Raw genomic sequence first — 13,599 nt, forward strand, 5'->3', positions numbered from 1 at the left:
CCTTCAAAAACCTCCAACTGCCCAAGCGAGGCTGAATTTAAGGCCTTGACAGAGTGAAGAAAAGATTAACAATTTGTTTAGCTCAACCATGAGTCCAATTTATTTTATCTGGAGAAATTTCCTTGTGAGGAAACTTTTTTTTTTTTTCCCCAGTACCTCAATTCAGTCTTACTCAAATTGGTTCCTTACCATCTGCGCTGCTCAATGCCTAGTACTGCACTATTTTTTTTGCTCCTTTTAAAACAAGGAACTTCCAAAAATGCATAATTGGGGGAAAATGAAATTGGCCAATGACCACGTTACAATTTACTCACCCGACCCCAGCTCTTAAACACGGGATGCAAACCAGCCAGGAAAGAATAAGGAACAACACGCACAGAATTCTCTAATATCAAAATATAGCAATTTATTCAAGACACTGAATATGATCTGTTGATTCTCTCCTTAAAACAAATGAGCTACAATACACAAGGTGAATTCGAAGAAAGTGTGGGTGGGGGAGAAACAAAATAAGGGTTGATGTTGTTTCAACAGAACCTGGGAAATGCTGAAATGAGAACCAAGTCTGGCTGCAAGTCTGACACAGACAATAAAAACTGCAGAAGCCAGAATTCAGAATTTCAGTGAGTGGCTGAAAGAACATTTCTGCAATTGACAAAGAACCACATCTTTTAAAAAGGCAAAAGGAGGAAAAAAGGAGGAAAAATTAAAAAGGGAAAAAGAAAAAAAGAAACCCAAAAACAAAGCAGACCCTTACATTTGACAAAGTGCACTTCACTTGGCTCTAAAATTAGCTATTTTTCTCTTTTTTTAACAAATTAAAAGGAAATTTCTAAGATGTAGCATGGGGTTAATGTGTGTATAACCCTGTAAGTCAGGCCCGTTAGTGCCCCATAAGGGACCCAGTGTTTTCTACATAAAAGATCCAGTATCCTTCTAGCCCACAGAGTTGAGTGGTTTTTCAGAAACTGTTTTTTTTTCACTTCAAGGCCAGTTCCAGGCAGCCAGCAATGACAGAAATCCAGTAAGCCTCTTGATGTTTCACAATCCTGTTTGGTCACTTCGTTGGTTTTTTCTTCAGTTTCTCTTCCATTATAAAGAACTAGGAACAAAATGATCAAAAAGCAGGGGGTGAAAGCACTGCTGAGGCCCACCCGCCTGCCGCCTCACGCCGCTCTGTTCCAGGGGCAGCGTCAGCCTGGGGATGCTGCTGCAGCAACGGAGGAAAGCGAGAGCTCCCTGAGGGCAGCTCTAGGTTTCGATCTCCACCTGAAGCCTGGCGAAACCTCGCTCTCCCCATTGCCCACGTCCTAAAGAAACCAGCCCACTCGACTAGGATTAGACTTCACGACGTCTTCAGCCTTCCTTAATCTCAACAGCTGCCCTCATTGCACCTGAAAACTATCTACTACTACATCTTAGACGATTTCCCCGGTCTTTAGGGTCTCGTGGACGGGATGAGAGGTGAATTTTGTTAGTTTTTCCCATATGCTGCTTTCCTATCTGACGGCCTGTCCAGAGACCTCCCAGGAGGGCAGCCTCCCTCACGCCTAGGCTTTGCAAATCAACCGATTTTGAAACTTGGCTTCTCTTGGCTTCTGACCTCCATGCAGACTGGCAGGGGAAAGATGATGCCCTCACCGACAGCTTGGAAAAAGGACAAAGAAAAAAGAAGCACGCACGCTGACGCCCCGTGCGTTACCTGCAGCAGCTCTCATGGAACAAGACCCAACAGGGGCCGTGCGCGGAGGCGGCCGTGCGGCAGAGCCGAGCTGGGACTGAGCGAGCTGATCTCCTTGAACCCCGAGGCCTGGCCTCATCAGGCGCTGCGCAAGGGAGAGTCCAGCCCCGGGCCCTCCCCGCGCGGTCGGGAGCTTCTGCGTGTTGCTCTCGGAAACGCCGCTCAGAGGCAGCTTAGGAAGCCAGCCACGGGCGCGCAACGATTCTACTCAAATCATCAACCCAACCGCGCTTTAGACAGCCACATTAAGCCTTTGTATTCAGAGTCAAGCCTCTCCCCTAGTAAGTACTCCTTTTTTAAGTAGTGACGTTAAATTAGTAGGTGTGCTGGCTATTAGAAACCAGTGCAAAACTGTGACGTGATCATCCACAGCCATGCTCCTGGAGCAGAAGACTGAAAACAACACATAGACACACTTAACACCAAAAATAACCCTGGGTACCTTTCAGTGTCGATCCTTTGATATAAATTACAAACAAGCCTAACTGTAATTAAGAACTAAAATCCTGTGTGACTGTTTTCCCCGCAGGACTAAGTAACCCTGTTAGCTGTTACTTATTTTCATTATTTTCTCCTTTCTGAATGTGCATCTCTAAGAAAAGCAGCTGAAGCTGGCAGTAGCGAGTTCCACTGAAAGGACTAAGATACTGTAAAGATATTAAGTGTAAAGAGAGGAAAACACAGGAGAAAAAATGGACATACAACTTCCCTGATGCCGTGATGCTTGGCGGGTCTCGCACCACCAGTTCTGCATTAGGGCTCTGGTTTTGGTTTTGCTCAGATCAAATCACCACTTCAGCAGCTGTGGTCAGACCAAAGGGAAGATTCTGTGTGACAGAAGTGGCGACTGGGTGGGAATGTGCTGTGATTTCAAGGGGGCTCTCTTGTTTCCTTTTCTCCATCCTACAAATCCTAGCCTGCAGGCTAGAGAAGACACCAGTCTGAGGATTTATCTGAATAATGGCCAACACCACCCCGAGGCTGCCTGAGAGTTTCCACCAACTTCAGTAAACTCTGCCTTTGGCTTTCCTGTGGCTTCTCTGGATCCATCGTTTGCTCTTGGAGTAAAGAAATCTTCGGTAGGCATCACCGCGGATGTCTGGCTCGCAGTAAGGAAATCACGTCCCAGCTGACAGGCGGTGCTTTGGAAGTCTTTGTTGCCATTCCGATCGTTTCACCCACTGTAACTACACAGTGGTTTACATGTTGAGAAGTAGGCTATAAATCGTGTCCTCGCCTAGTGGAGAGCTCCACGCCGCCTTCTGAGCACCCCACTGAGGACACGCTCAAGGCTAAGCCTACCTCCACAGGCAGACCCAGAGCTTTCCTCATGGCGCGGAGAACACGCAGGGCTGAGGGTGACAGCAGCACGAGGTCTGCGACAGCAGGGCTGTTTTAGGTGTGCGCTGACCAGAGATGGCCGTGAGCTTGGCAAGAGTCCATTCTTCAACAGCGACAGGCACAGTCAGCGCGTCTTGGTCCGACTGGTCCCATCATGTCCCTGGTGAAACCCCACGGACTTACTGGAACAGAAACAGCTGCGTGGGTGAGCAGTGGAGCACAGCACTGCTCGCCTAACGCATGTTCTGTGCGAAACCTGAACCGTCTCTTGAGGAAAGAAGATGCACAATTGTTTTCCCCTGGTCACCGAGGATAAACACAAATACGCACTCGAGAAAATGAATGCTATATTTATGGTCTCAAACTTATGGATTCCTTTTAGTAAGCGTACAGCATCAAACAGCCACAAAAATGGAATGAGACCATATAAACATCTGGCTGCTGGAAGAGGTCTCTTAGTAAATGACGGGCATTTATTGTATCAAATAGCGTTCTGTCCCACAGCACTTTCTGAGAGAGAGGAGAAAAAGGATACTGCATCTTTCATGCTCCTTGGACTCTGTGTCATTCTTTTTGCTTGAATTACACAACTGGTCTACATTTGGTGGCCATTTTCGGCTTTTAAAACTGTGTTTAACATAAAAAATATTTTTTTTCCAAAAATACACTGGGTTCTTTCTGTTAAAAGTCATCTTTCTCCTGTAAAAATCTTCCCCAGCACTGCATTCTTATATAAAGCACTTATTACACAATTTGCTGAAAGTGCCCTTGAGACGCTAAGATCTGAAGCATGGAGGATTTTTTTTTCTTTTAAACGGAGAGAAAGAAAAGAAAAGAAAGAGAGGAGAGGAGAAGCAGTCTGTCAAAAATTTTCATTGTCATGTCCACCTGGCTGCATCTACTATGGGCATACAGGGAAAAAAGAAAAAAAGGGCAAGAAGAAAGAGGAGAAAAAAAGGAAGGAGAAGTTGGGAGTGGAAGGGAGAAATAAAAAGAAAACAAAAGTTTCATCCTAAGCCTGGGATCCTCCAGGCTGTAATATTCCAGCTGATAGAAAAAACACTGAACAAAAAAAGTAGTCTAGAAAATAGAAAGTGTTGTGATTACAAAGTTGAGCATTTCATCAGTACAAACTGGTCTTTGAACGTCCTTTGGGAGAGCAACTGTAGTGTCCAAATTGGAAGGAAAAAATACGACACCGCATGGAGGAGGATTTTTTTTTCCCTTTTGGTTTATCACAGCATTTTTCTTTTTTTTATTAATTTTTTTTTTGGCACAGCTTTTTTTCCCAGCCATCAGAGCAAGTTCTCAGACGCAAACCAAACAGTGCAATGCCTAGCTGGTGGCTTCATGCTTCCAAGGCTGAATGTTCCAGGTGGAAACCATTCCCTCCCCCTCTGAAGTGACTGTGTTTTTACTCCTTGATGAAGGTTACGGACAAAATACTAGACACCTGTGGCCAGGGAGAGTTGGTTTCACAGTACACTCTAACTTTGTTCAAGTTCGTACAGTTCTGGAGCTGTTAAGAATAGTTTTGAAGAGTGCTTCTCCCCACACATTCACTGCTGGTCCATTTGAAATTTCTTCTAAAACATTTCACTTTTACTTCCGCAGATCTAGAACACAAACCTAGAGAGAAAAGACTCAGGATTAAGAACCATTTCTGCAGGTTAGTTGCAATTCCCATTTATATACGGCCCAGCCCACCAGCTGATCAGCCAGCTGTATGCTAAGCTATCCCAAGCTCCACATCAGCCTGTCTCAGTACCTGTTTACATGCACACAAGCAAGAGAACAAGCCAACACGGGAGAAAACAGAAATGAAAAATGTACATTAAACACCTCGCTGGGCTTTCCTTAGATTACAAACAAGCATTCTGGTGGCGCATCCCAGATAGGACCATGGGCTTTACTTAGTTGCCTAAACACTTCACTTTTTGAAGTATTTCCAAAGAGTATGCACAGGCCTGGCAGGTGTGACCCAGGACCTATGGCAGGCACGTGCCCATTTGGAGCAGCTGCTGGAAACCAGGCATGGCACCCTTTCAGACGGCACAACTCAAACAACTGAACCATGTTGTAGGTGTACCCTTCATTAAAAACAGTTGAAAAATATTGCTCTAGAGTTATGCCAGCCAGACATGTAGAAGAGTTATTTTGAAAGCTGTATAGTGTGTTATAACACGTGTCCTTCACAGGCTGATCATGCTGTAACTGAAATTCTTATCAAGTAACTAACAGAAGAAATAGTAGGGAATAATCTTTATCTTTACAGCAATACTTCTGCTCTACCACAGGATGAAATCTTTGGACATCATGCTGCAAACTTCTTCCTTCAGGTACTACTCAAGGGTGTATTTCTTCTGTGGGGTAGGACTAGAAAGTCCCAAGACAACTGATAATTTGAAAGTTGCCTGGTGTGACCTTCAGTAAGAACTGACAGATGAGGAAAGTAATGATAGAAACAACACTGTTGCTGTTCTTATCAAATATGTATTTAAATTTATTCCCATCTTCAGCAATATTCACCAATTCCACAAGCACTCTTCATTTCCAATAAAAGTACCACCTCCAAGTATTCAAAGCCTTTCAAAGCAGGAGCATTTTTAATATATTCCTATGAACTACTTATTTCTGTATTGAGCTGTCTACACCTTGAGCACTGTCCAGAGAAGGCAATATGGTATGTGCTTTTTTTTGGCACTCTCCAAAAGAGCAACCTTCACCCAGCATTTACAGTGTGTAAAGCTTCTTACCGATCCATCTGATGCGCTTGCTCCCACTTTGTCTCCTCTAGCATTCCAGCAGACTTCAAAGATGCCTCCGGTGCCTCGGTAGCTATGTACTAGAGTTCCACTCTACAAAGCAAAACAGCGTGCAAACATTCAGCATGGAAGTTCCCCTTTTTCTCTGTAGTGTGGCACTACATCAAAGAAATGACAGTGGTGGCACGTGGGAGCTACTCACATCACCTAACTACCTAACTATAGTCATCTTGGTAAGATGTTCAAGTTAGGAAACAGGTCTTTGATACTGGAGAGAAACAGGCTCCTCCAGAAAGCAATTTACAGTATGACTCTTAAACATCTGCTTTTGTCAACTCTGTAGCAGTAAATCTGAGAGTGTTAGCTGTAGGAGTTAAGCTGAGGTGTTCTTCTCTGAAGTTTATTGCTTAATTCAGCTGTTAGGCATTGATATCCTAAATTAAGTCTGTGGAAGCATAAGGCAGTTCTGGTATCACTGTGAGAGAGACTGGGGCTTCCCTAAGTTCTTCATGCAATCTCCATCTCCACGCATAAAACCAACTCAGCAGGAGAATTTCCAGTTTTTAAGCATGTGCAGATCACATAGAGAGCACTTTCAGGAGAAAACAACTGTGTGCAGGAAAGCAGAGCTCAGTTCTTTTGGCTTGCTCCCAGTGCTTAGGATCTGCTACATACATGAGTGGAAATTACTTTCTGGGGTTAGGAAGAAAAAACTCCAACTGCCCCACTCTCCTCCAGAGTATCCCCAGTGCCCGGGCTGTATATCCTTTACCTCACTGCCACAAAGTATAAGCCAGGTGCATCAGACTCACATCTGTTACTAAATGTAAGAATCACGAATTTGTACAAATCAACCCCGATCTTTGCTCCACAAAACTGGTAGCATGGCGTGATGTAGCTATTTTCTTGTATGCTGTTTCTTTGGCATACAAAGAAGCTTTAGCAGAAATGTTCTGCACAGTCACCTCCCTCTGCCTGAGTGACTCAGCTGCTGTGCTGCAATTGTTATCGGTCAGTACAATCAGGCTCACCCAGGCTGGCAGGTCACGCACTGCCCAGGTACACATATTTTCCATTAGAGATTTTGCTACTGATGTGTCAGCTAAAACAGATGTGCTTCGTATGACTCAAAACAGTACCTGAGTATTCCATATATGGACACATTTGTCAAAGGACCCACTGGCTAGATATTTTCCATCAGGACTAAAAGCTACACTGTAGACAGGCTCTTGATGTTTTGTTAGCGTATGGATGCAGACTCCTCGGTCAACGTCCCACAGCCGAACAGTGGAATCAAATGAAGCACTGCAAGAAGCATTGAACACAAAACATGTTTTAATTTGGGTGTTAATCCCTTTGTAGTTAGATGCTGTAAACATTTGAAGAGAACACCACGAGATTTTTTTTGGCTAAGCACAAAATGTTTCAAGCAGAAAAGCCAAACACTGTAGACTTTCCGTTCTTAACGACAAGAACTGTTATTTACAGAACTCAATTCTTACGTGTGAACCCTTTAACTAGGGGTATTTATTGTACGGGGGATCAGATCACAAGCCCAAAGAGGGTCATGCTCCTCTTTTTGAGATTCTATCTGCTATTATTCAGGAAGGTAAAATACACATTGTCATTAATAGTATAAACTGTTCTACAGAAATCTCAGTTCTTAAGGATTTTACTATTTAATAAATTATAATTCCACAATGTTCTAGAACTGTGGTTCTTTTCATTTTGGTTCAGTGCATTTTTTTTTCCATACAATCTATTTAAATCCCAAGCTGTGGGCTTAGAGAAAAGCTAGGGAAATAATAGGTATTAAAAATATTAGAAGAACAACTCCAAGAAATCCAAGTTCTTCCCTGTCTACTCTCAGACTGAAGAGTAAAATAAATAAAATTCCAAAACTTTGGAGTACTGTGTCCAGTTCTGGGCTCCCCGGTACAAAAAACACAAGGATCTCCTGGAAAGAGTCCAGCAGAGGGCCACAAAGATGATACGGGGCCTGGAGCATCTCCCCTGTGAGGAAAGACTGCGAGACCTGGGTCTGTTCAGCCTTGAGAAGAGAAGACTGAGAGGGGATCTTATCAATGTTTACAAATACCTGAGGTGTGGGAGACAGAGGGATTTGGCCAACCTCTTTTCAGTGGTTTGTGGGGACAGGACAAGAGGCAATGGCCACAAAATGGAGCACAGGAAGTTCCACACCAACATGAGAAAGAAATTTTTCTTCACAGTGAGGGTGACGGAGCACTGGAACAGGCTGCCCAGGGAGGTTGTGGAGTCTCCTTCTCTGGAGATATTCAAGGCCCGTCTGGACGCCTACCTGGGCAGCCTGCTCTAGGGAACCTGCTTTGGCAGGGGGGTTGGACCTGATGAACTCTTGAGGTTCCTTCCAACCCCTTCAATTCTGTGATTCTGTGATACAACACAATTCTTAATTCATAAACCCATGGTACTACCATCAGTTGGCATTCTACGAGCAAACGTATTTCCTAAACTCAAAGAATTAAGAACAGATTTTAAAGTGGAATTTTTATTCAAGCTTTTCTTGATTAGTTAACAAGACTGTAAAAATTGTCAGTATCTGCTCAGGTGCTTTGCAGGACCCTTGTTAGAACATATTCCAACTGGCTTAGTGGACTGCCATCTGTCTCATTAAACACAGTCATTCATAACAACCGGATGCTGGATGTGAAGGTATGATGCTAGATTTACAATCTTTTTTATCAAGACAGCTAAAAAATTAAGTATCATATGACTCAATTCTCCTTTTTTTTCATCTTTTTCAAATATGATTTTTCTCCCTTTGTATCCTCCCCTGATTTACAAACATTTTTAATGTTATCAGCAGATGGCTTACTAGAATTGCAGACAGGAAGACTAACAGCAAGACAATGGTGGAGTTACACATCAAAAAGACAATTCTTTTAGGTAAGAAACAGAATAAGATTTATTTTTACCTTGCTAACATGATGTTGGAGTTTGGGTTGCTGGTGCCTGGTCCTGTAGGACTCCATTTGATAGTATAAATCTCTTTGCTGTGAGCCTGAAGGTCATGTACACAGGTATCTTGCTTCATACTCCAAATCTAAGTCAGAGTAATTATGAAGGGGGAAAAATAGCAATGTTAATCTCAGCTGAATTATTTCAGTTCACTCCATGTTTTTCTTGCCATTTTTTATTTCATATCTTGACACACATGTATACACATAAACATAACCTAATTTGAATTTATTAATACAGCAGTTTGGCACCTACAATGCAGACATTAGAATAACCCCATTTGGGGCAAGTGCTACGCATCTAATAGTACTTACTCAATAGATCAGAAAAACTGAATAGTCACTGTACTATCCATAGCCTATAGTGGTATTTTCATACAGAAGCTGAAGTTATTCTATTTACAGAAGTTTAACTTGCAATTTAAGTCACCAATTACAATAGCATTCACCTTAGAGACTGAGAATAAAGCAGTTTATAACTGCTTAGAACCTAGCAATTTTCTCTTATGTCAGTCAACAGCCAGGTCAGATTTTCCTTTTCCTCCTGAACTCCATTTGTTTTCCTGGTGTTTTTAACAGCTTGGATGATGGAATGAGATCAGCTACGTATGCAGTATTACATGGCCAAACACTTGGCAAAATGGTATGAGACAAAGAATATGCCCAACAGAGAAGACAGGTAATTTAGTAAATCTTAGAAAATTGAGGAAACAAGAACAAGCGAATTCACAGCAGGCAAAATAACTCAGAATTGGTCAGGCAGTTTCAGAAAGATACCAAAAATGTAGGAAAAATCTAACTCACTTGTTATAAATCTGCACTATGAGGGAAATGATGTGCTCTAATGCTGAATTTTCAGCAGCATACCCAAGCCTGCTTTTGGAAACATTACACAAAGCTTAGGCATATTCTATGGCTAACAGGCAATATGTTCCAAGAAGTTGTAGAAAAGTATCAAACACTCCAAAAAAGAGAAAAGAAAGAAGCCAGAGAAGACTAATTTACAGAGGAAAAGGAAGAAGAATTGCCTGAAGACTTGCAGCAGTCTCCATTACTGCAAGGTGACAGAGGCCTTCAGCTAGGCCAGTGACAGCAAACCATTAACTCTGGTGCCAAATTCAGAGGCTAGAAATTTGAACTGGTACCAAGTCACAGCGTTTTTTGAAACACATCCTGTGTGGAAATGGGCACCAAAATATGTGCTACCACTGGGTCAGAATGTTTAAGCACGATATTATCGGTCACTACAATACTGCTTTGTGGTAGAATAACAGACGAGGTGCTCTCTTTACGTCTTCCCTAGCCCTACTTTCTGTAAATTTCCAGTTCTCTGAATAGCCTGCATGGTGTTAACCTAGCTCTTATCTACATTTGCAAGTTTTGCTGCTCTGTTTCCACTCTTACACACAAGCTGTGTGTGTACTAGAAATGCCTCTTGCTTTACCTGTGCCAATCAGCAGCGGAAAGAGATATGAGCCTTAATTAACACAACCATGCTATGAGAAATCTGTATTACTAGTACAATTCTATTCGCAGAACTGTATCTTGCCTGGGATGTTTGCTTTACTCATAGGGAACAGCATAAATCAACAGCAGTGTTGGCCTAGCTCTGAAGTCCATCTGGAGGGCTTTGCTGCTACAATATACAGCAATTTCTATATAGGAATATAGATATTCCTATGTGTATTTCGTATGTGTTCCTATACAGGAACACAGCCTTCATTTAATGCAGCTGGGAAGGGAATGAGACCGAGAGGGGTTTGGGCTGAAGAGCTCTAGTGTGAAAAGCATTTCGGCAAGCCCAGACTCTCCCTGCGTTAGCAATACTTTGCTGGCACAGTGCAATGGCCCAGTGTGCTGGTAGAGCAGCCTGTGCTATCTCCCAGCCAGACGGATCCCATCTACCTTCGGGCACCTAACAGAGGCACGTAAATCCGCAGTGTAGCTGCCTTAGGCTTCCTATACAGGTAACGGATAAGGATAGGCATCTTCAGAGAGCACTTCAGATTTTTGCTGGGCTCTGAATATGTATGTCCCACTGATTAGTCCAAGGCTTTACAAAAAACAAATAATCAGATGGCTCCAATGAAACTACTTTCAGACAAAAAAGACTCCAAAGGGAAACGTGTTTATTTTTATATTCTTTTCAAAGATTAACCAGTAGACTGCTTTTTGGTGTAGGGAGTGAGCTTCTGCTGACAGGCAAGTAGCTGTATATATCTATATATATGTATAGATACGTATCTATATATCTATATCTATGTGTATATTTAAGCTGTGAATATTCTGACAGTGACATATCAGTCACTTGACACTTATCTGGATAGGATGTTTCAGTTTTCCCAGTGACTGCTTCTCTATGTTTAATCTTTCACATTGGCTTTAAGAAATACAGCATAAAGTTAAATTATTGTTCACAAAGAGTTTTTTAAATCATACAGTATATCATTCCAGAAAAGCTAAAAAATAGAAATAACCTTTGTCTTTACTTTTTCAACAGCAGGAATGGAAATTATATTACCTTTAATGTCATATCATCGGAGCAAGATGCTAGTAGCATGCCAGATGGGTCCCACTTGATAGCATTAACCTCGTTCTGAAATAAAGAGCGATTTTATTAAGTGAATATTCAGGTTACCTGCGTTGTACTGGGCACCCAGCAGAGGGCACTCGTGGTTTATGTCTACAGCAAGTTAAAACAAACTACAGCCCTCGTTGCTGCTCTACCAGTGAACAAAGAAGTGCTGCTTCCATAATACGCTATTTAAACATCATTTAGGAACTGTAACCACTTTGTGTTTGTGGACAATACACACAAACAGTTCTCATATCTTTTCTAGTACAAAGTCTTTCATGCTTCTCAAATGCTATGATTTAAATAAACCCTCAAACCAGAGAGATTGATGACATCATTAACCTGTTTTTAAACTGAGGTATGTCTTAGGTTAATACTCTGTAGATCTAAGAGATGCAATTTACAATAGAAAATATTGGTGGGGCATAAAGTTTTGTGGAGTTTATTATTCTTAGTATTGCTGCAATACAGCAATACAGGTCTCTATAAAAAGAGCTGTAGGTGTAAATGAAATCCAGCAGGGAATACTGAATATTTTATGACTCTTTCCAGATCAATTTTTCTAGCACTTTGTAATTAAGTAAGCCTAATGTGTCCTCTTGGTTATCAGGAAGTTTTTTGTGCTATTTTTCAGGGTCATACATACATAGTAACAGTGGAAAAAAAACATTCCACAAAAAGGGAAAATGATGTTTTTTAAAAAAGCATAAATTGGCTCAGGGTCTCAGTGAAAACAATCCTGGAAGATATGTTAATTTTGCTTGATCCACTTTACTTATTTCAATTATCATTAAAAGGAACTGTACAGATATTTGAAGTCAAATTTTGGTCCATGTGCAAAATGGTGCATTTCATATAATCATAAAAAACAGCATTCTGTTGGTAGGAACATACAACCTGTCACAAAATATCAGTGTATTATCATTTTAACCACAGAAAAGCTAAAGGTCTCAAAATGCACTATTTTTCCTCTGTGGGGAGGCAGCAAGTTCTGGACGTTAGTATCTAGATTACAGGTCAGCATCTGACATCAGTTTTCTCACGAATGAAAGAAAGAAAAAACAGCCTTTGACAACCATTAAATACTAAAGAAAAGAGGCACAAAATACAGCTTAAATAGATATTAGATGTAATAGATTCTAAAACTGAACAACGACTGGAGGTGAACTGCTCTCTCGTTATTCATAGTTCTCATTTACTAAAGGAAAATACACCAGTGGAAAACAGAACCTTATTTATTTATGTGCCTTCAGTCTGCAGCTCGTGCTACATATAAATAGTCTCATTGTTTAAGCTGCAGGTTTTGCCTCCTACGACGATTTAGAACAGTTTATCCCTTCTCACAGGCAGTGACTCACTCCTGAAGAATACATTTTTAGGAAAGCAATGGGATATAACACCTCCAGTGCTAGAATGCACCCTGCAAACACATCAGCTGCCATCATTGTTACATGCGGCTATGACTTAATCGCTAACAGTTTGGACTTCTTAAACTTACTGTGTGTCCTTGAAAGGTTTTAACGGGACGATCACAGCTAAGTCTGCATACGTGAATGCACATGTCAGTGCTGCAGGAGGCAAAAGTAGTGTTGTTCTGCCAGTCTACATCCAGAGCAGGAGCTGTGAAGTACAAACAACAGAAGGAACATTAGGGAACACAGCAAAGAAACAGTCATCCCAAATCATTTTCCTTCTGTCACCCATCTGGATCACAGGGACTAAAAGCTAGTTCTTGGCCTGTTACCTGCAGCTAGTTACAGGGATGACAGGGAGTGCCTGAAAGGCACCATTTTTTCTCTTGCAGTGGGTAATCTGGTTGATTTGTACATCTATTTGTGAATCTTTCGGGTAAGAGTGGGCAAAACCATCCTGTGCCCACTTCCACCCTCCTTGCTCCCGGCTGCACACCCCTCTTGTGCCATTCATTCCTCTGTAAGCCAGTTCTACAAAGCAGCTGGAAGAAAACTAATTCTGAAAAAAGGGGATGATTTCAGATGGGGCAGAGATGAATCAGCACATAAAATGGTCCTATGAATTCCAGACACAACACACAGGAGGGAGAAGCAGCACGTGGCCATGTTCCTTTATATTGTATTTATGCAACAGTCAGTGCAAACCTGTTGTTCTGTGCAGACACACACGGATCAGTAATATCTACATTCAGTTTCATTTGGCTGG

The 13,599-nt window shown here is 41.9% G+C and overlaps 1 protein-coding gene across 7 annotated transcripts in view; it reads right to left on the minus strand.

The window, feature by feature from the left end:
• Positions 1–381: 381 nt before the first annotated feature.
• The window catches only part of TBL1X (transducin beta like 1 X-linked), a 199,615-nt gene continuing 186,397 nt past the window's right edge, over positions 382–13,599 (minus strand). For all 7 annotated transcript variants that reach the window (XM_080577146.1, XM_080577141.1, XM_080577143.1 and 4 more), the window contains 6 exons: positions 12,920–13,041; positions 11,368–11,442; positions 8,805–8,932; positions 6,987–7,152; positions 5,839–5,940; positions 382–4,711 (listed from right to left, as the gene is read on the minus strand). In XM_080577146.1, the coding sequence (XP_080433272.1) occupies positions 4,685–4,711; positions 5,839–5,940; positions 6,987–7,152; positions 8,805–8,932; positions 11,368–11,442; positions 12,920–13,041 (620 nt within the window). In that variant the 3' untranslated portion in view covers positions 382–4,684. The remainder of the gene's footprint in view (positions 4,712–5,838; positions 5,941–6,986; positions 7,153–8,804; positions 8,933–11,367; positions 11,443–12,919; positions 13,042–13,599) is intronic.

This window comes from Anser brachyrhynchus (genome assembly GCF_964034855.1).
Source record: "Anser brachyrhynchus genome assembly, chromosome: 1".
NCBI classification, from domain to species: Eukaryota; Metazoa; Chordata; class Aves; order Anseriformes; family Anatidae; genus Anser; species Anser brachyrhynchus.